Below are 23,095 nucleotides of genomic sequence, written 5' to 3'. Positions count from 1 at the left end.
GTCTGTCCTTCACAGCACAAGCATCACTTAATCTAAGCACTCTTTTAGAGACTTGCTAATTTGGAAATGTGTAATTTGGGTTTCTTCAGCTGGACTAGAAAATAGAAATGAAAAAGTTCCAAGAAAGCTTACACACATGTATTTAAAAGGTTATGGGAGTTACTGGAAGTTATAGTAGAGATAGAATGTTAAGATACTTGACCCATTCAAACAACATCTGAAGACCATTGAGAACTGCTCGATCCTTCCTTCACCTCTATCCTATAATATAGGAAAGGTACACCCAGCTAAACCAGCACAACTAGCATTAAATAGCGGAAATACTGTTCTATGCAGCAAATCAACAGCATTGGACATTAGGGTGATGTGCTTTAAAGATGTGCTAGAAACCAGAGCACTTCACTGCTGCAGGAGATCAGCAAGACAAATACTGGGCCTGAACAATGGAAGTAGCTGCAACTGTTAGTGCTCATTAAGATAATCAGATCTCCTGTTGCAATATGTAACAACCCCTGGCAGTCATTAAGAAAAATCTTTAACCCGGGCATTGTACCTAACATACTTTTTTTGTTTGCCTGTGATAGTATGCTGGTGAGATGGCTTTTCTACAGGAAAGTGCAAGGGCAGAGAGAACAACTTGTAGAACGCAGGAAACTATCACAGCATGGAAGTAAAGAATGGATTTGATGGCAGAACCCCTTAGAGAAAATTCTCACTTCTTGGCTTGCAATATTTGAGAGTAACCTGTGCTGTGACTGGTTGATCACTTGTAGCTTAATATTTGAGCAACTTTTTAGTGTTGCTCTGTCCCTCATAGTATTTCATTATGTTTTCGAAAGTGGTTTAGGTTGATTTTTAATCATCAATTGCATGCTGGGAGATTTACAAAGTAATGGATGGTGCAGTAATATGGATCAAGATCTATCCAGTAGATGTCAGTAGAGACAGCTGCAGGTGGTAGTGTTATAGGATCAAAATGATCTTTTTAGAAGGAATTTTTAAAAGTCAGTTCTACATTCACCTTCCCTGCAGTCAATGTGTGTTGTGAAATAGAATACAGATTAAATTATTTTAGAGAGTTTAAAAGTACCACCTCTTTCCGGTAGCTATCGTACCAGTTTGTGGTGTTACATACACATTTACCTACCTTTTGAATCTGCCCCCAATTTCTCTTGTTGTGTGAAAGAACACAAATAGTTATCAAATGCATATATTAAAAAAAATCTGAAAATTGAGGCTTTATTCTAAACCCTTTTAGTAATAGTAATCTTACGGAGTTGCTTATCCCAATGATAGGTTTAAAAACTTACATAAATGATTTTTAAATGTACTCATGTCCCTTTAAATATTTTGAACCCAGTTTTGTAAAGATCGTCAGAAGTTTTGATTTGAATGTACACAAACAGTGCTGCCTTTATTTTTGGTATTAAACTCACTCCAGTACATTAGGTGCTATGGCATTCTGTACCAAAGTACAAAATATACAGACAGTAGAGGGCAGAAATGTCACCAGAGAAGATTTTAAATCTTAACTGCATTTCTCAGTGAGCACATCATTTTACAGTTCATTATGTTTAAAAGGTAATGAAACGGGGAAATTGTTAGCCTGATAAAAAGTAACCAACATATGTAATATTTGGTGATGTTTGATCTTATTTACCTTTATTTTCATATGTTGCTCTTTCAAGTGCAAAAGTGGGCTGTAATACAAAGTAGGTGAGTGGAGGGTCTGAGGATCACTCAAAAGTCACTGTCAACTTGGAGGGGGAAGACCACAAACTGCTCCAAGATGGGAGGGCAAACCTGTTGTAATTTTAGAAGGGAGAGAACATGGGGGAACTAGCAACGTTGATATAGCTGCAGTGGTGCAACCCCCTAGTGTAGATGTGCTGCATCAGCGTGAACTGTGACTTACACCAGCACAACTGAGCTTAGCTGTGTTGCTGCACCAGTGGCTAAAACCTGTAAGGCCCAAGGCGCAGCCTCTTAGTATCCTCAACTCCTGGTTGTCAGCACCTTGCAATATCATAACCCTAGGATTCTGCTACTGTAGCAAAGAAAAATGTTGCTGCCTTTTGTATAGTGGCATTTAGTAGAGCTTTTCACTCTTCAAGGCCCTGCTTTTATTACTTATTCTGTATTCAGATTTGTAACATCAAAGCATTAGTATTTATCATTTGTACTACAGTAGTGCCTGGGGCTCTAGGGGCTCATTATGCCCATCACTGCACAAGCACATAACAGATGGTCTCTGCCCCGAAGAGTTTACAATCTCATTCCGAGTCCTCAATCTGATCTCTTGTATTAAATCTCTATCTCACATTCCCCACTGGCAGTGTCCAGTCTCCTACGAGTCTAATTTTTGAGATTTACAAAGGACTTTACTCATATCATCTAAACCTCAGCCACTCTAATGCGGATCTTGCACCAGTTTCACACTGTGTAACTCTTTTGATTTCACTGGAGTTACTCCTGACTTCTGCTGTTGCAAGCAAGATTGGAATCAAAGCCCAGCACCACAAAACAACACATTAGAGATAAAACTTATCTTTATAAGGTTTTAAAAACTTAACCCCAAACTGTTATACACAGTACAAAATATACATCACATTTCCAGCATTATTTCTGAGGCTATGCCCACCCAAAAGTGCAATAAAATGACTCTTTACAAAATTGAACTATTTATGTAATAAAAAATACACATAACAAAAACAACTAAACACAAACAAACCAACCCACCAAACTAGTAACATTAAATGGCTAAGTGAGAGATGCAAAACCCTAGTTATGCTCTCCTTTCCTTGTAGTTTGAGAAGAGTACTACTTCTAGACTAGGTAAAAAATCCTAACACCTGGGACAATGAAAAACCCAGTCAAGGCAAGTGAATGTAAATCACTCTCTGCCTACTCAATGAGTTAACTCACCTAAAACCCTGGATACACTCCTCTGCACATTCAGCTTGTGACTGACAATGAAAACTGGCTGCCTGCCTGGGTTCCATTACATGCACCACCAAAAGGTACAAGAAATGAAAGATTTTACCATCCACTGTATTGTTAAATTCCTCCTCTGGCTTTGAATGCGCATGATTAATTATGTATGAGATTTTTGCAAGTACAGTATGGATGCAATTGTTTTTTTCAAGTTGTTAAAAAAAGAATTGAGGCAGGAGACCAATTTTTATCTTCAACCTTAGGTCACATATGCTAGTCGATGCATCCAGGGTTTATAACTGCAAGTCAGAAGTTTGTTCTTTAAGGAATTGTTTAGAACACTAATTTTTAAAAACTCAATTTGGCCACAAACAACTGGCAGCAACTGTCTTTATCTGTCAGACAGTTGAGTTTGGGGATCCAGATTGTTTTTTAACATGTCACCAGAAAAAATATAATATGAAAATATAAAAATCTTATAGAAAACACACACACACGATAGCTGAATTGTTTTCAGTCTGTTATTCCAAATGGCACCTCTGACAGCCAGGGAAGTTGGTGGCTTGGCTGGCTATTGTTTACTGACTAAGACGACTTTGGGTAAAAACTTTCAAAAGTGTTAAGTGATTTAGGAGCCTAAGTCCAATTTTTGAAAGTGACTTGGGCCCTTAGGAGGCTACGGGTAAAAATTTCTAAAGGCTCTAAGTGATGTAGGAGCCTCAGTCACATTGATTTTCACATTCATAGAAGAGAGTGGTACTTTTAAAAATCTTTGCCTAAAGGCTAACTGAATATCAACAGGATTTAGACTCCTAAGTCTCTTTTGAAAATGGGATTTAGGTCCCTTAGACAATTATCTGAAGGGTGTAAAATTTTCAGACACCACCTTATTTCTCATCCAAAATATGTAAAGAAAAGCCTATCACAACAGGTGATGTGCTTGTTGTGAGGTTAACTGCCTGTCATGAGAGTGAGGCAACCCGAAGTTCAATTATCTCAGCTCACAAGCCTGGTGTGGGCTCTTCCTTTAATATGGAGATTCTTGGCTTTTCAAACCTAAAATTTGAAGATTTTGTTTTAAAGCAAAGGGTATATCACATAAGGTCACTTAAATAGAAAAATGTTATGTAAATTAAAAAGCATAACATAAGGCCACCTGAATAAGAGTTCCTTTTTAACTCTTAAAATTTTTCTTTCGAAAGTCTACAGTATTTTAAATTGTACAAAACATAAGTTACTTATAAAAGTTCTTTAGCTATATAAGAACAAACAGCATGTGACAGTCATGCTGCTTAATGCACCACTAAAAGGCACTCACTCAGATACTATGACGACGAGAGTGGTACAAGCACCAATATAGAACAGATCTTCCACTGTTCTTTTGTCACACTAGCTCCACATTACTTAGCTTTTCCTGTGCCCCTATAATACACCAGACACTTTCTTTCATTCCTGCCTTATTGCCAGTTAGTGAACTAAGGCAAAATCTTGCATCTTCTTACTCATGCCCATAATCTGTGGGATTACTGCCATGAATAGGGATTATGAATCCAAATAAAAGTTTTCAGTTCAGTTTTGCTCTTTGGGCTACAGAAAAATGCCACGTAAATTTAAAGGTATTTTTATTAATAATAAATATAGGCCTGTTTTCTCCCTTGTTAGATAGTGAACACCACAAGACAAGCATTCAGAGAAGTAAAATTTAAATCCATCAGAGTAGTGCTGAGAATTTGAAAACTGTCAGAGTAGCACCTAGTAATGACAGCAAGTCACAATGAGTTTTCAAATTCAGATCTTCTGCCTTTAAAAAAGAGACAAAACATTCAAGGCAGCACTAAGGCAGGAACACGTCTCATTCAGAAGTACTTTCCAAATGCCATACACCATAAAAATTTAATTTTTGTCACCTTAGTGAAAGGAATATGGTGGTTTACTTCGGTATGGTATACCCATCAGACATCCTATATTAGGGCATAGTCTGGAATCTTCATTCCCAAATCAGGATGCATTGCCCATTTTATAACATATACAACCTGTAATGTTATGGATTAGTTAAGACTCAGATTTGATGGGAAATGTGAGTCAGTTCTCCAAGGCAATCAAATTAAGCTAATAAGCAGTAAATTGAGTTTTTCCTTTCCATGTCCTGTATCAATATTCATCCTGCAATGATTTCATCTAGATCACTTAGTAGAAAAAGTCATTTTTACCAGGAGCCTATTAACTTGGATTGATATTGTTCCAAAACAATCTGAAAAAAGTTACTCTTATTTTGTTCTTTGTGGAACAGGAGTGGGATTTCTGCCAAAAGGTGTTACTGTATACGCCAGACCTTCCTGATCCAAGGGCTAATTTGCTTGCAAGGAAAAAAATATACAAGAAAATATACTATAAATCATTTGTGGAAAAAAAAAAACTGACCTGCAGTTACTCTTGCAATACAGAAGAATCTGTAAAATATTTTCATCCATAAAAAAGCATTTTCATTCATTCATTAAAAAACAAGTTTAAGAGTAATTGAACTTTAAGGCACTCCAGCTGAAGATCTGATTGGACCACAGCCATTGTTTGTGGCTCAGAGGGTTAGTTCTGTATTCCCATCACTATTGTCTTCAATCTTTGTCCTTTGTGAGTTCTGTAATTTCATCAATATCTTCTACATCCTTTGTCATTTTTTCATATTTTCTCTTGAAGAAGCCAAGCTGAAAGAAGTTTTGAAAATAGTTTGTCAGCTATGCATATAGTCTATTTTGTGCTGCCTGGTAACGAAAGGTACTAGGATTAGAAGATTGCCACATGCCATTTAAAAGTACATTTCTCAGCTGATAAATTTTTCTGTCAGAACTTCTTTTGGATGAAAAACTAATTTTTGAGAAAAACGGAAGTTATCTAAAATTTTCAGGTTGTAAACTGGGTTTTTTTTTGGCAATCTTCCTCCTCAAAAAAAAAAAAATGTTTTTATGAAAGCATTTTTTTCCCACTTTCATCAATACTTTTTGGTGGAAGAAAACTCATTTCCCTACCAGCTCTCATTAGCAAGCTGTTAATTTAAACCTGATTGTTGACTCGCACAGTAGCTTCTTCAAAAAAAGAAGAACGGAAGGAAATTCTCTAAGGCAGGCGACATGTCTCCACTCACCTCCCCCCAACCTTCAGGTTCAAGTTGCGATGCTGTGTAGCCCCAAACACAAATCATATTTAAAAAAAGAGCTGCTGCTTGGTGCAATCAAGTGCCAAAGCAGCAGAGCTATGCAGCCAAGTGTCTTTATGCCGAAGCATAGGATCTAGAAGAGCTCCCCAGGGAGCAGTTGCCTTGATGCGCCAGGGAGCCCTTTAAACACCAATGCTTTGGCGCAGAGACAATCTGTTGCCTTTCCCAAAACCAGACACCCTGCTTCTCCTTAGTCCTGCCATTCCCTACCCCCACAAGCCTCTTCCTTTGTCCATCTTCCACTCACCCTGCCTGCCTCTTGCATATCCTTGATCATTTTCCCATCTTTCCTCAAAGTCCACCCCTATCCCTCCTGCTGCCCAGCCTGCCCACTTGGAACATCGGAGGTATGTGCAGAGCACAGCTTGAGAGTCATGGAGGCAGGCTGACAGCATATCAGAAACCGAGGTGCTATGGTTACATAGGAAGTCAAGTCAATGCTTAACCGTTCTCTGCACCAGTTTCCTTGTCTATTAAATGTATTATTATAATTTTCCATAATTCCCAGGGCTGCTGTAAGGATCCCTTGTTAAGTACTTTGAGATCCTCACACAGAAGGTACAATACTAATAAAAATATTTTCCTCCCCAGGTTGCAGATAAATGATTGTTGACATGATTACACAGTAATTCCTAAGTTTATAGCCTTGGTGTATTCAGGCAGGAACTTCCGTTGGTTGCTTTTACAGATAGAAATATCTACTCACCTTCCATAAAACAGCAACCAATGCTAACAGCAATAGGAGTCCTGCCAGTATACTTCCTATCACAACTCCGACTGGTACCTCCGCTTTCTCCTCAGGCTTCATTATTGTCACTGGGATCTGAAAACAGACAGTTTTATTTGTTGTGTATCAATATTAATATTAAAGAAGTTTTTCTAATCCCCTGGCAAAAGGCTGGAGGGCTGCACCAGAATTATTGTCTGATTTGCTGGTGTTAATAGTGATTTCCGATTGTTATAAATAGATATTTGCATTGTGGTAGATAGGCACCCCAGCTACAGATGACGGCACCATTATTCTAGGTGCCATACGAACACATAAGATGGTCTATGCAGAGCCCACAGACCAAAGACGAAGAGTAATCTCGTCTTCATCACCTCCTTCTCCTTCCTTTAACGAGAATCCTTCTGCAGTGAATCTACACACTGCAGACAGAGACCACTGCTAGATAAATCACATACTCACAAAGACTTGGGGCTGGGACTAGGACTGGGATGGTGCTGGTCCTCCATCTTCACAAAACAAAGCCCTCTGCTACTTCAGCTAAAAGAGAACTAGTCCAAACTGACAATAGTAGCCAGTAGTACACAAGGCGGCAACATTATTTGCTCAGTGTGCTGTTGTTGCCAAGAAGGCCAATGGCATTTTGGGATGTATAGGTAGGGGCACTGCCAGCAGATCGAGGGACGTGATCCTTCCCCTCTATTCGACATTGGTGAGGCCACATCTGGAGTATTGTGTCCAGTTTTGGGCCCCACACTACAAGAAGGATGTGTTAAAAATGGAAAATGTCCAGCGGAGGGCAACAAAAATGATTAGGGGACTGGAACACATGACTTATGAGGAGAGGCTGAGGGAACTGGGATTATTTAGTCTGCAGAAGAGAAGAATGAGGGGGGATTTGATAGCTGCTTTCAACTACCTGAACGGAGGTTCCGAAGAGGATGGATCTAGACTGTTCTCAGTGGTAGCAGATGACAGAATGAGGAGTAATGGTCTCAAGTTGCAGTGTGGGAGGTTTAGGATGGATGTTATGAAAAAAATTTTCACTAGGAGGGTGGTGAAACACTGGAATGTGTTACCTAGGGAGGTGGTGGAATCTCCTTCCTCAGAAGTTTTTAAGGTCAGGCTTGACAAAGCCCTGGCTGGGACGATTTAGTTGGGGATTGAGCAGGGGGTTGGACTAGATGACCTCCTGAGGTCCCGTCCAACCCTGATATTCTATGATTCATACACACGAAAGTCCACACATTATCCTCCCATCCCAGCAGGCAGATGGCTTCCTGCTCTTTGCCTTCAGGTCTTAACAGCCTACTTGGAACTACTCTAAGATCTGTACAGTTCTTCCCTGCCCTTAATGTTAGCCAGGTTTCCACTACCAGTTCTTAGCCTGAGGAAGCAGCAGCAAGAGGAGATGGGTCAAGTTGGAAGGACAGAAAAGGTGGAATTGTGCTAGGATCTGTTCTTCCCTTGAGTTCCCAGACACTGCCATGTTTCTCACTGGTCAGACGATCTCCTACTATCTGAATACAGAGCCCCCAAAATAGCTGGAAATTAACTCGTTTCCAAGTTACAGCTACCAAGGAACTAGTTAGTTGTGCATGGATTAAGTCTGATTATAAATTTGGATGGATATTTACAATTGCTATTATAGACCTATTAGTCTAAGGTTTATAAACTTCACATCTGGTTAATACTACTTGCAAGTGTCAGGAACTTTAAACTTTTTGGAGGCACATTTTAATTTTCATGTGCGAGTAGTTAATGTTTATAAAGAGTTATAACGGGAACAGGTTTTGCTTGCTGTGAAACCTGATAAACTACAGCATTGCATTTTTTCAGGGTTGCTTGCTCTCAGCTTTGCCTGGTGGAATTTAGTCTCAAGCTTTCTGGGAAAGCCACGCGGACACGTCAATGATTTAAGACGTTACCATTGGAACCCTGTTATTGTGTTAGGTGTGGCTACGTGTATCCATTTCACTGCAACAATCTTCATGCATTTTATAACTGAACAGCCACAATAATGATTTTAGCAGGTAAACTTTCTGTACTTTGTTCTCAACTGGCAGTGCTTTCTAACTGGAAAAAATCTGAAGATTTCTCATACAAGTACGTCTGAAAAGCTTCTCCACCCAATTATTCAGGGACAACGTTCAATTCATTTATGCTGAAAACAAGCTTCTCTAATTTGCAATGGGGAAAAGCTGCTTGTATGTGATGGCTGGCTGGTACGATTACAGATATTAAAATAACGCTGAAGCTGCCTCCTTTGAAAAGGCAGATCTACACTTTGAAAAGTCACTACATGCAAATGGCATTCTCTAAGGGACAAACTGTGGCCCAGCTTGCATTGTGGCACAAGGGAGTAAGGGGCCATAAGATACCTTAAATATCTCAACAAACTATCTCATCAAAAAAATCCAAAGATTTTTAAATTATTTGGTAAGGGATTTGCAGCCAGGCATGCTACCATCTGATGTGGAAAGGGGAAAATTTGAGAAGTGAGGGAAAGAGATGGAGAAAACCTGAATTTACATACAAACCTCTGGTGGCAGGGAGACTTGAGGGTCCAGTTTATTTGGAGGAAATGTTCTTTGAAATAAAAATACTGCAAACTAATATCTCCCCCCACCAACCACTACAATATGGCCCAAATCACACCTGCAATATGAACCGTTCAAATAAGTGTCAAAACTTCCACTGAAAATCAGTGTGACCAGGATTTCACCCTAAAAGGGCTAGAAATGGGTTTTTGTTTTTGTTTTTTTTTCAAATGATGTGGAATCACTAAAAAGTGGAGTGTACACATACACTCTTCCAAATATTCATTCTGCACACCATATATATTTTTCTAATTCTCTATTGAACACACGCTGCTGTAACTGAACCTCTTATAACTCAATTGTGGATCAAAGTTTTATAGTGCAGGATACATAAAGGATTACTGTAGATTAGGGCTGTGAAGCAATTAAAGAAATTAATCGTGATTAATCGCATGATTAAAACAATTAATTGCACTCTTAATAACAGAATACCATTTATTTAAATATTTTTGGATGTTTTCTACATTTTAAAATATATTAATTTCAATTACACACACAGTACTCACTTTACATTTTTACAGTGTACAGTACTCACTTTATATTTATTACAAGTACTTGCTCTGTAAAAAACAAAATAGTATTTTTCAGTTCACCTAATACAAGTATTGTAGTGCAATCTCTTTATCATGAAAGTTGAACTTACAAATGTAGAATTATGAACAAAAAATAACTGCATTCAAAAATAAAACACTGTAAAGCTTTAGAGCCTGCAAGTCCACTCAGTCCTACTTCTTGTTCAGCCAATCAAGTTTGTTTACATTTTTGCAGGAGATAATGCTGCCCACTTCCTGTTTACAATGTCACCTGAAAATGAGAACAGGCCTTCTCATGGCACTGTTGTAGCCGGCATCACAAGATATTTACATGCCAGATGTGCTAAAGATTCATATGTCCCTTCATGCTTCAACCACCATTCCAGGGGAGATGCATCCATGCTGATAACAGGTTCTGCTCGATAACAATCCAAAGCAGCACGGGCCAATGCATGTTCATTTTCATCATCTGCGTCAGATGCCACCAGCAGAAGGTTGATTTTCTTTTTTGGTACTTTGGGTTCTGTAGTTTCCTCATCGCAGGGTTGCTCTTAAGATTTTTAAAAGCATGCTCCATACCTCATCCCTCTCAGATTTTGGACGGCACTTTAGATTCTTAAACCTTGGCTCGAGTGCTGTAGCTATCTTTCAAAATCTCACATTGATACCTTCTTTGCTTTTTGTCAAATCTGCAGTGAAAGTGTTCTTAAAATGAACAACATGCTGGATCATCATCCGAGACTGCTATACCATGAAATATATGGCAGAATGTGGTTAAAACAACAGGGGACATAAAATTCTCCCCGAAGGAGTTCAGTCACAAATTTAATTAATGCATTTTTTTTAAATGAGCGTCATCAGCATGGAAGCATGTCCTCTGGAATGGTGGCTGAAGCATGAAGGAGCATACGAATCTTTAGCATATCTGGCTTGTAAATCCCTTGCAATGCTGGATACAAAGTGCCATGCAAATGCCTGTTCTCGCTTTCTGGTGACACTGTAAATAAGAAGAGGGCAGCACTATCCCCTGTAAATGTAAACAAATTTACAGAGATTGGCTGAACAAGAAGTAGGACCGAGTGGACTTGTAGGCTCTGAAGTTTTACATTGTTTTGGTTTTGAGTGCATATGTAACCAAAAAAAAATAAATAAAAAAAATTTACATTTGTAAGTTGCATTTTCGCCACAGAGATTGCACTACAGTACTTGTATGAGGTTAATTGAAAAATACTATTTCTTTTATCTTTTACAGTGCAAATGTTTGTAATCAAGAAGAATATATACTATGATTTCAATTACAACACAGAATACAATACATATGAAAATGTAGAAAAACATCCAAAATATTTAATATATTTCAATTGGTATTCTATTGTTTAACAGTGTGATTAAAATTGTGATTAATCATGATTATTTTTAATTGTGATTAATTTTTTTTGAGTTAATCACGTGAGTTAACTGTGATTAACTGACAGTCCTACTATAGATACACAAGAAACTTACATTCATGTAGGATAAATTTCTTAAATCACAAATAACATTTTCTACAATCAGTTTCCTGACCTTGTTTTGCTGGTGTAATTAATGTATAAGAATTAAATTAGGGTAACAACAAAAGAGAAAGACATTTGATAGATTATATATATATATAAAATCTAGGACACTCCAAGTATCATGCTAGTCCAGGGGTGGCCAACCTGAGCCAGAGAAGGAGCCAGAATTTACCGACGTACATTGCGAAAGAGCCACAGTAATACATCAGCAGCCCCCACATCAGCTCCCACCCTCCAGCCCCCAGTGCTTCCTGCCTGGTCGCTGACAGTCAGCACCTCCTGCCTGCTGCAATCAGCTGTTTTGCATGCGCAGAAGGGTCTGTGGGGGAGGGGGAGGTGCAAGGGCATGGCAGGCTCAGGGGAAGGGGTGGAGTGGGGGCAGGGCCTCAGGCAGAGCAGGGGGTTGAGCAGTGGATACTGGAAAAGTTAACATCTGGCATACTGGGAAAGTTAACATCTGTAGCTCCAGCCCTGGAGTCAGCGCCGATGCAAGGAGCCACATATTAACCTCTAAAGAGCCGCATGCGGATCTGGAGCCACAGGTTGGCCACCCCCGAGCTAGTCCAAACACTGGCATCTACTGTTTTGGGGATACTGTGAAATTCTTCAAACCTACAAATATACTCTCTCTCCTTTTCAGCAGCTTGCCCTGAACTGAATATATGTTGAGTACAAATGGACCAATTTAGAATCTCTTTACAAAGTGCAATGTTTCATGGGAACATTGATGACAAAAAGTAGTACCGTGCTTTGGCCTTATTTCCACTTGGAGATAGGTCAGTCAATAACTGCCCTAGTACGTATTTAATTGGATTTTCCATTAGCTGAAATTGGGTGCTGATGCACATCATCATCACCAAGTTGACGCCCTTATTAGCTTGTTTCTCGAGTTGCATTCCAATCCCCAAAGGCCTTGAAATAGATCTACTTTTTGGATCTGATGGGCTAGGAAGTTCTCTAAAAGAAATACAAAACCAGTATTGCAGGTGAAGTAATGTCAACCCATACCCAGACCAAGGGAAGGAGAGGTTATTGTTTCTACTGCAAGGGTATTGTAACAAAGCATTTTCCCCAACACTATTTAAATTTACATTTTAGTGAATGAAATCCTTGGGAGGAAACATTCTAAACCATTGCAGTGTGTACAACAGAGAGTATTTAAGATAAAAGTCACTAGAACATCAAGATTATTAAATATGTCCATATTACATCCATTCTAAATTGGAGCATACTGTGCAACATGTTACAATGTAGACATGATTTTGGTCATCATCAGAACTGTGCAAATATTCACAATTATACCAAAATGCGCCTTTGCAAATAGAACTTAAAACTCATCTGAGTTTTGATGAAAGATTTCCTAAAGTTCATGAATCCAGGTTAATTTATTGTTTTATGGTAAAATCTATGCAAAATTTGACATTGTTTACATGAAACCAGTTGAAACTCAGAGGTTTCTACCGAGTTTTGCTGGTAGTTTCGGAGTTCATTCACAACAAAACTCAGGTGTGCAAGCTCAAATAAATTAAACAAACAGCGTTTGTAGAAACACCAGCCAGCTGAAACGGACACATTTTCAACAACTCTAAAACCAGACAAATGAATAAAACCAACTTAACATATTCAAGCAAATGAGCAGATTTTCTGCGGCCTCTCACACACCTCTCAGGGATATTAAAAATCAAATATTAGCCTTTAGACATAGTAAAATATAAAGAAAGGAAACACTTCCATTGAACAACACTCACAGTTAGGGTATTCTCTCCAATTACAAATAATTCTGGGTTATGTGTATCAAGTTCTGCATCTGCTGTCAGCTGTAACATCTGGAAAGTTGACTGCAATAGAAAAATAAACTTGTAAACGTCTAATCAAGCATTCCTATAATGAAGATGTTTTAAAATAATTCTCCTTAAGTGAATGATACTCTACAGCTGAAGAATATTATAGTATTACGAAAACTGGAAAATAATGCATAAATATGCCAGTAATGCAGACTTCAACCTTGCTATGCTTACTGTTAATAATTAAGACTTTATCTAAAAAAACCCCTATTTTCATCATACAGTTCAAAGAAAAGATTATATTGAAATATCTGTCATTGTTTGAAAACTTTTGCTGCTGTTTAGCTGTGAAGGTGGCTAGAGAATCAGAGGGAATGGGAGAAATGGAAAGGCAATATAGCACAGGACAGGGACATAGCTCTGGCCTTTAAAAGAAGTATAAAATGAGAGTGTGCTTTTCCCTTCCTTTTCCTCTGTCTCTCTATCCAACTTCTCTCTGCTTTTCTTCCCTTTACTTTTTGCTAGCACTATCTATTCTTCCCCACCCCTCAGCATCTGATCCTCCTCACTCTTTCAGGATTGAAAAAGGTACAAAATGGAATACTTTTTAAAAGTATTCTTGTGCCTGACCTAGAGATTCCATCTCCTTCCATTACTATTTCTAATCTCAGCAGAGCCTGCGCAGGAGTTCAAACATTACCAGTTCAGTATGACTGTGTTCCATGTGACATTTTCCACATGCGACCAACAGTACAGGGATATCAGTCTAAAAAGAGTGCTGTAGGAATGGGTGTTGTTAGAGGAATGTGGTCAGAACTCCAACCACTGCACGCAGAACTGGAGAAGCTATCCCAGACGGGATAAATATTTGGTCCTTTTATCTCCTGAATCATCGTTCTCTTGTCGACTCCTCAGCACACTCCTTTCTCTTCCCTGCTTTACAGATGCATGCATACCCTTCATCCTTTTCGCACCAAATGCCTGTCATTCTAAATGACAAGGATTATGGGGGTGCATTGCCATCTATAAAAGGCTGTTCATGGTGGAGTACTGACAATCAAATGGAGGATATGTGGCCATGAGATGATAGGGAAAATTGTAACAGATTTTTTTCTACTAGAGAGAAGCCAGCATTACCTGCTACCTCTCCTGCTCTATCAAGGCACAGCCATTTACCCGCTTTTATTCTGACCTTCCGTATATCTAAAACAACATCCAAATATTCTTGGTTCAGCTCATCAAAAAAATAAACACAGTCGTAAAAAGGACACTATCAAGGCAGGCAGATTCTTGATTCACACACTCTCATAAGCCTATTACACTATCAGTCTGACCTGAGGGCTTTTTTTTTTTTTTTTTAAATGGTTTCAGTATTGACGTTTACAAGAATCCTGCTTGTAAATTTCAATACCCCGTCACAAGACTTGGCAGACAGAACACAGACAGTACGTCATGTGCCTGACACAGCAAACAAACCCAGAGTGTTAGGAGCGTTTTGGTTGGTTGGCTAGCTGAGAAGCAGACATTGTTTCATTTCAGAGGGCTGATCATTTCTTCACGATTAGTGTTATGTCTTGGACGACATGTGGGAGTTTAAGATGTGACAGTCAGGGTTATTATTTAAACGATACTGTAAGCATACTGTAAAATTCAATCTGGGATCTGTTTTTCTTTGACAAGTGATTCTTTAAAAAACAAACAAACAAAAGGTTTTTATATATCTTTGTACTGAAATGTACACACCTTTTCTGAAGAAAAAAATTGGCAACACTAACAATAGCATTAAGTTCTGGGCTTTTGGTACTTTGAAATTATTAGAATGAATGCAATACAGGCAAGCGTGGCAGGATTTGATTAAAATCCATAGATATCAGTAAATGTTGATGTCAGCTGATGCACTGAAATGGATGAATAAAATATCCATCGGTAATGGATGGATGCAGCCTTCCCCCTGCACTTTGCACCTTCAGGGAATGGGTGTCTCAGGCCATGCACCAGCTCAGGGAGCCCTCTGCTGCCTTGCTGACATAGGAATTAGTGAGAGGGGCCATGACAGCAAGGCTGCAGTGGGTTCCTTGCACTGCTGCAGGTCCAGTGATATCCAGTCGCCGTAGGAACAAGGTGTGGGGAAGGCTGCGGTGCTGGTGAGGTAGATAAGAGACCCCTCTGGCCAGGGCTGCGAGGAGGACGACAAGCCCCTGGCCACAGGGAAGGCCACCCCACTGCTGAATAGGTTAAAATAACATAATAAAAATCTTAAAAATAAAAATAGATACACATTGAAAAAAAATGTAAAATAAATATTAATCCTCAAAATTGCAAAAAAATAATAAAAAAATCCTGACAAGCCTGAATAAAGGTTTGCTGCAGTTCAAAAGTGAAGATCATTTTTTTTTCAGAATATAATATGACTGCACAATAATTTATTGCATTGCTGTAGCCATGTTGGCCCACACTTGAAGAAGAGCTCTGTATAAGCTTCTTTTTTTTTTTTTCTGATGTGTTGTCTTTTTCAGCTCTACAGAAACTCTAGTTTCTGGTTACTTGAGTTTATAGGACAGTCTGCAAAAGCAAACACCATGTGCCAGCATCGAGGAAGGTTTGTGTCACCATTGTAGCTGCAATGCCTCAGTGGGGTCTCTCTATTTAATATTTTAAATGGTTTGTTACACAGACTTAGCGTCTGTTTCAGCTTCAGTTGCAAATTTTTGATTTAGGATAATAGACAAAACAATGTCAACAAGAAGAGGAAGGGATTGCTATGGAAGGGGCGCTTTCAGTGTTAAGTTTCAAAAATATCAGCGAACATGATGTACATGGGTATAACATCTCCCATCAAAAAGGTACCCGATACTTACACCTGCAAAGGTCCCATTCCAGATTCTGGTAGACACATTGACAAAATACTCTCCTTTCAGTGTGAGGTCTTTCAGCATGCATGTAACTGTATTACAGTGCGTGTTCTTACAGTTCTTTCAGAGAAGGTGGGGTGGGGGGGGAAAGAGGTATTAGCGTGATTTTAAAAAGCATAATTCACTTTAACAAATACCACACTTTTAATTCTAAACTTCTTGGTCCTTGCTGAACAAGTTTCTTAACTTAGGTATTCTGTATGTATTAATTAAATGCTTGTTACTCATGCTAAAGCCCCCTCCTTATCTATAGGGCAGATACAGTATGAACAGTGTAAGTGAAAGCTTACTCATACTTCACCACCAACATACCTCAGCCCTAACCCAGAGGGATCTCCTCCAGCAAGAGGTCTCATTTCACACAGATTCTTAATGTTGTAAGCATATTTTAATAGTTATTTATGAGGTTTAGATTAATTTAGTCAGCATTAGTGATCTCAATTGTCCAAGCACTGCAGCAATATTAATAGTCAGATGGTCGCTGTAGGAAAACCTAAAATAAACTGAACTAGACAGACACGAGCAGCAGAAAGACCAGAGTTTAAGTGAGCTGCAAGGAGTAATATTAGGGACTGTTCTGTGAAAAAGAGAACCATTTGCACACACACAATACATGCATGGACACAGGGTAATATGTAGTGGAAAATGGGCTGTGGTTATTGTGCAGAAATTTTAGCTGTAGAAAGAAAAAAATACATACAGAAGAGGAGGAAACAGCAACACAATACAATGATAGGCCCCTATGCTGCATTGTGATGGTGGACTGCTGAGCCAGTGTGGAGCACCACTGATGCCAACAGGGCCCTGCATGGCACAGAGAGGTCTGGCTAAGTGGATTACAGTGCAGGATTGGGACCACCAATATTATAGTCACAGCTTTTCCTTACTAGTTCTTTTGCAGCTCTGAAGTTTTCTTCCTTGAAAGATGCAGAATAAGATGTTTTTCCTATTTGCAAAGGATTAATCTTTGCATCACAACTGACACCTTGAGCCTAAAAAGAAAATGCAGAATTATGCTTGGTGGAAGCATAACGGTGATTTTGTGTGTGTGTGTGTAAAAGATCATGCTTTTTGGAAAATACTGATAATGTATTAATTTCCTTTACAATTCAGAATTAAATTGATTTAAAATGTTTTGGTAATTCTAAAAGAACAGCTTATGTTTATCAAATTTTACAAACTGAGAAGTACATGACCTTTGACTTATGTGTAAGGTGTGAAATACTTTGAAAACATTGTCTGCACTAATATTGGACCCTGGTTTTTCTCAACATACATAAAGGAAGTGCATTCAGATAAGGTGAGTTTCCCTGAGGGCAATATTCTGAGTAAGTTCTGAATGGAGAATAATGAAGGAGCCTGTTCCATTCCTGGCAATCTTAACACCACCACATGCTTAAAACTAGTCCCAGACATGGAGCTAACTGTTGGTTAAACATTTAAGTTGAGATCCTGGTCCCATTAAAATCAGTGGAATAACTCCCATTTGGAAATCACTTAATTCTTTATGTTACAGATTTTAATTATGTGATCACATGTCGTTTTTTCCACCAGTCCTTGACAGGTACACTAGGCAATACTATTATCCCCATTTTTACAGATAGGAAATTGATCAACAGAGTGACTAAGTGACTTGCCCAAGACCATGTTGGAAGCCTGTGGCAGAGCAGGGACATGAATTCAGGCTCCTACATCCTAGGTTAGTGCCCCAACCATTGAAGCATCCTACCTCTTCCTCCTATCAACTAGGACTGAAAAGAAAGAAAGGGTGGAGATTCCCTGTTGTCAGGATGTGGGAGCCACTTTACCAGTGAATGGAGACAACATCAATACAAACATTAAAATGCAGTCTCAGGACATCACACCATGACTGCTTGTTGACTGTCTGATCCTAGGTCTCAGCTCTTATACCATTATTCTAATGAGTCTACGTTACATTTATTACACAAGTTACAGTTTGTAATTGATGTAGTTTAGTTCTTCACCTGATCTGTATCCAGTGCAGTTAGATACATCAGAGGATTGTTTCCTTTAGTCAACTGTGGACAATGGATTTTTACAGAAGCCACCTTTACTGGAATGCTTCCCGTTGTAATCTAAATAGAAAATAGCTAGTTATTAATTTATTTAGCTATAACTGGATACAAACAAATTATTGAGCTATACCAAGAACATCAAAATGCTCTAAGACCGATTAAAACTCGGAACTGGTTTCACTTCAATATTTTTGCCTATACCTATACTTATCTCTAACTGGGCAGTAATTGTATTATACCAGCATTCATGTAAAATAATTTATACCATATAATTTTGAATACCTGGCTGCTTTCAAAACAAAATAAAACCACTCTCATTAGTTGCATAAAACGCTTCTGGAAAAGCAAATATTTTGTTGCAGCCAATGACCTACAAGATAGGTTACATTTACATTCCCACAGTTGTTACCATTAAATTTAGGTTTCTGCCATGTTGCATATTTGCAGCTAAACTTTTTCCAGAGTTACATAACCAATACAGTTATCAATAATCAGACTTGGTCATGTACTTCCTTGAACACTGAATACTTAGCCCTTAGCCAAACTAAAGAAATCAGTGTGTCTTCTTTCAACGGCCCAAATCCTGCAAAGACTTATGAATGTGCTTAACTTTATGTACTCTGAGTAGTCCCATTGATTTCTGTCTGCAGAGGAACTGATAGACTGACTTCACTGTTAACACATATGTAAGTCTTTGCAAGATCTGGGCTAATGTGAGCAACTGGAGAACCAAACGTACATAAGACTGCCCATCATTAAATGGGAATCTTATCTTTAAGCAAGTGAAGGCTGTGCATTATGGTGGTGAAGCATTCATCCTTCAGCTATTTAGAATCATTTTCCTCATCAACCAAATTCATAAAGCAGCAAAGTGAAACATACCAAGGACCATCTTTTTGTCTGCTCTTTGGGTACAGACTATAGATGGAAAGGCAAGATCTTGTCTCATCCCCAGAAATGTTTACTAACCTTCACTGAAAAATTGAATGCAGGACCAATCTCTTCAAAATTATTCACAGTGGAAGGAATATTACGATCAGAATATACTTCATAGAAATTTATGCTGGTAAGCCTGGTAATCAACCATAAAACAACAGATTTTTATTTGGCAGCTCTGTAATTGGATGCTTTTTGGTTCATTATAAATCAGTGAATCAGAGTTCAGAAGTGTAATAAGAAGAGATTCAAATTATTTGTACCCTTGTTTTTAGTTTAATTTAAAAAGTTGTTTAAGAAACAGGAAACTTCTTATTGGAGCCCAAATCTCGAAGAGGATTTGAAATATAGCGCAGCACAGCAATACCATGAAGTGGTAAAAATTTGCCACTGATGTTAAAATATACACATTAAACAAGGAGTATATTATTGCTGCTGTAAACAAAAAATAAATGTTTTTATCCAGAGATTTTTGGAAATTATGATTATTGAAAAGATAACAGATGAAAAGTTGCATACATTTTAACACTAATTGCTCTACAGAATAGAGGTGTTTTAGAAGAAAATATCTGTCATGGAATGGTACAAAGACGACAGCTGGTCAGCATTTTGGGAAAAAACTCCTGGATTCATCTTGCTGTTGGGACGTAGGAATTGGCACACTTGGTGAGGTGTCACATCTGGGTCTTTCAAGATATTGTAATAGTTTTTGCAAAATTGGGGCTGTTAAACACTGTATTTATGGGACAAATTATTCTAAAAATAATATCTCAGACCTTGTCTAAACTGGCCTATACTTGCAATAGTATGTAAGGTACATGTGGTTACACGCTATAGTGAAAGGCAGGCTGCGTCCACACTCCCTGCAGCATGTAGCTACACGCACCAGTGAAAGGCTCTGGCATCTTCCCATTGCTGGAGCCTTTCACTGCGGCAGGAGAAGGCTCTGGCAAGGGAGACCTACTGAAGTCTTTTCCTACTGCAGTAGAAGACTGGAGACTTTTCCTGCTGCCTCCCCTCTGCCAGTCGTTCCCTGCTGTCAGATTCTTTTACTGAGGCAGGGAAACGCTCCAACTGTGGAACAAATCAGCGTAGACATGGGAGGCACGGCTTGGGTGCAGAGAGAGCTGTGTAAAGTATTACGTGAGGGTTCAGGTGCGTCGGGCACTCTACTCACTTAAACAGTGCCTCAGTGTTTACACTGCTACTTATATCTGTGCTAGCTGGGAATGCACTATCTGTATTCTACATGCCACCATACATGTAGAACTACCCTCAAATTCATTGTTGCTGTGCACTTTTAAGCAGATGCCACCTTTCACCTCAAAAGTTGAGTTTGGAGTGATTGCTGTTTTTTTCTATCAGTTTAAGTTTATACATTTCATTGGGATCGTTTGGCATGAAAAAAGCACTACAGAAAGTAAGATATTATATTTATTCCTTCACCTGCAGTTCGCTGCATGAGTACATCATATATCACCATAAATAGTTTATCCTAGATAATGAGGCTTTTCCTTGACCCCAAGCAAACTATCCATTTTGAAAAGGGCTTTCAATACATTTGAGCCAGCAATCCCACTACCGTATATACTGTACATTAATTAGATCATTAAAAACACAGCACTTTTGTTGGTGGTTTTTGTGCTGACCTAGCTAGAATACAGATGTTACAGCCAGCACTACCTATCTAGGTAATTATATGGTTGCCACCACTGCAGTATCTGAGCACTTATAATATCTGTACCTGGCTATGTATGTATTTAGGGTCATATATGATCTTTTTATTATTTTTCTTTTTAAAAGCCATGCAATATTATACAAAGAGAAGATGACGACATTTCCTGTACTTGATAAAGCAGGAATTTCTAACAGCAGCCAAATAAAGAGTGAATCTAAGGTCTCTCAGAGGCACCTCTATGTTCTAATACCTTTGACAAAAATGACAGATTCTTTTCTTTATTCAACGTACCTTGTTAAGTGAATTTCTGCATCATACCGCAGAGGAACTGACAGGTAGACCTGGTTGTCTGCTTCTTGCTCTTCATTACTTTCACTATTTATCAAAAACAGTTTGTTCACTCATGTATTATAACTCACAATTACATTTAAAATAAATTACACTGGCAATGATAGTTAAATTATATTTTAACTGTGCAGCACTGGCAGGGGATGCTTTTTAAATGAAATTATTATATAAGAATGTACTTTACCTCAAAGCATGAAAACTTATATTTGCCATATCCTGAAGATTTTTGAGATTAAAGTCAAAATTAATATCGAAATATACCTACACAAAAGATAAACAGACAAACAAATAAACAGATTATACAATAAGCAAATTTAAAATTGCTTACAAGCAAATATAATTATAGTAATTATTTATCTGCACATAAACATCGAGTGTGATGGACACACCAATGCCTGGGTGGTGTCTGCCTATGGGGGAGTAGGACAGAGGCAGAGCACTGTGTGAGGCAGCAGCAGGAGCCTGGGGCACTGTCTGAGGCAGCAGCTCTGCCCTTCTCAGTGACCTGCCTTTGAGCTTTAATTTTTTTCTTCCCAGGACTGCGACTCCCTGAAATTTAAGCATAGCTCTCAGCCTTCATTTTTATAGGCAAAATAAACCATCCTCTTGAAACTTAGGGATCTCTATTCCCCTGATCTTCTTAATAGCTCTTCTCTGCACCTGTTCCAATTTAAATTAATCTTTCTTGATCATGGGTGACCAGAACTGTATACAGTAATCAAGATGAAGTCTCACCAGTGCCCTGTACAATGGCATTAATTCTTCCCTATCTCTACTGGAAGTACCTTACTTGAGAGGTCTTAAAATCATATTTGCCTTTTTCATGACTGCTTCACGCTAGTGTCTCAGTCATCTTATGATCAACTAAGATACCCAGGTCTTTCTCTGCTGTTTCCAACTGATGAGCCCCCCATGTATTACAGAATTTCTGATTAGTCCCTGGCATTTCATACTATGAAATTTTAACCCACTTCTATTACTCCAGTCCTCAGGATCCTCCAGTTCTTCCTGTATAATATTCACTCCTCTGTATTGATGGTGCCTCCCAACTTTGTTTCATTAGCACACTCCCACTTGGTGCCAAGGTCATTAATAAAATATGAAGTTATTTGGATTATATACATCCCTAAGCATTAACACAGGTGAATGAAAAGTCACACAACTCCCTGTATTCATTCTGCTGTCTATAATCCATAACAGGTCCAATTTGACCAAAGCTGTTAAAATGGCGTCACATTCAATCCAGTGAATTGTTTGTGCACAGGGAACATGTTTCTGTTCTAACCGGCAAGCTTCTTATTGTTCCAAATTACCCTGTCATGGAATGGGAGGACTGTTTCCCTCCTGCCCCAGAGGAACAGAGAAGAGGATGGGCTTCCTAAAACTTTGGTGTTCTGAGATTTACACACCTCCTTTTAGGTGCTGGGCTACCCGCTCCTTCCATGGCAGCGCAGCTCCCACAAATTGGTTATGTTTGCAGCCCTGGAGAGGGAGTTACTGTTGATGGAACCAAGCAGGAATTCCCAGCTCAACAAACTGCTCTGGACAAAGTCTCTGGTGTCTTCTTCCTAGCCAAATCTCAGAACCATTACTCCATCTTCATCATCCTTGACTGGTCAGCTGCCTTCAACCCAGTTGACCGTGCTCCTGCTCTTGAATTCTTGACATTCCGCGGCTTCCATGACTTTGTCCTCTCCTGGTTCTCCTCCAACTCCTCCTCTCTAACTGAATCCTCCTCATCCATCATCCAACTTTCTGTGGGGATTTCACAGACTCTGCCTTCTCTCCCCCATTTTACATTTTATCTCTGGGTAATCTCATTCACAAACACAACTTCAACTAC

General features: G+C 38.8%; 1 protein-coding gene across 1 annotated transcript in view; it reads right to left on the bottom strand.

Annotated features, from left to right (window-relative positions):
* Positions 1-4,539: 4,539 nt before the first annotated feature.
* ITGA2 (integrin subunit alpha 2) overlaps positions 4,540-23,095 on the bottom strand; it is an 86,665-nt gene continuing 68,109 nt past the window's right edge. Inside the window, exons 22-30 of the mRNA XM_073343916.2 lie at positions 21,437-21,513; positions 21,196-21,279; positions 19,260-19,362; positions 18,240-18,350; positions 17,142-17,246; positions 16,201-16,314; positions 13,307-13,396; positions 6,852-6,968; positions 4,540-5,636 (exon numbers count right to left, since the gene is read on the bottom strand). Coding sequence (XP_073200017.1) covers positions 5,547-5,636; positions 6,852-6,968; positions 13,307-13,396; positions 16,201-16,314; positions 17,142-17,246; positions 18,240-18,350; positions 19,260-19,362; positions 21,196-21,279; positions 21,437-21,513 — 891 coding nt within the window. The 3' untranslated portion in view covers positions 4,540-5,546. The remainder of the gene's footprint in view (positions 5,637-6,851; positions 6,969-13,306; positions 13,397-16,200; positions 16,315-17,141; positions 17,247-18,239; positions 18,351-19,259; positions 19,363-21,195; positions 21,280-21,436; positions 21,514-23,095) is intronic.

This window comes from Lepidochelys kempii, chromosome 5 (assembly GCF_965140285.1).
Source record: "Lepidochelys kempii isolate rLepKem1 chromosome 5, rLepKem1.hap1, whole genome shotgun sequence".
In the NCBI taxonomy this organism is placed as follows: domain Eukaryota; kingdom Metazoa; phylum Chordata; order Testudines; family Cheloniidae; genus Lepidochelys; species Lepidochelys kempii.
Note: the sequence above shows the minus strand (reverse complement) of the source record. Positions and strands in the feature narration are given on the sequence as shown.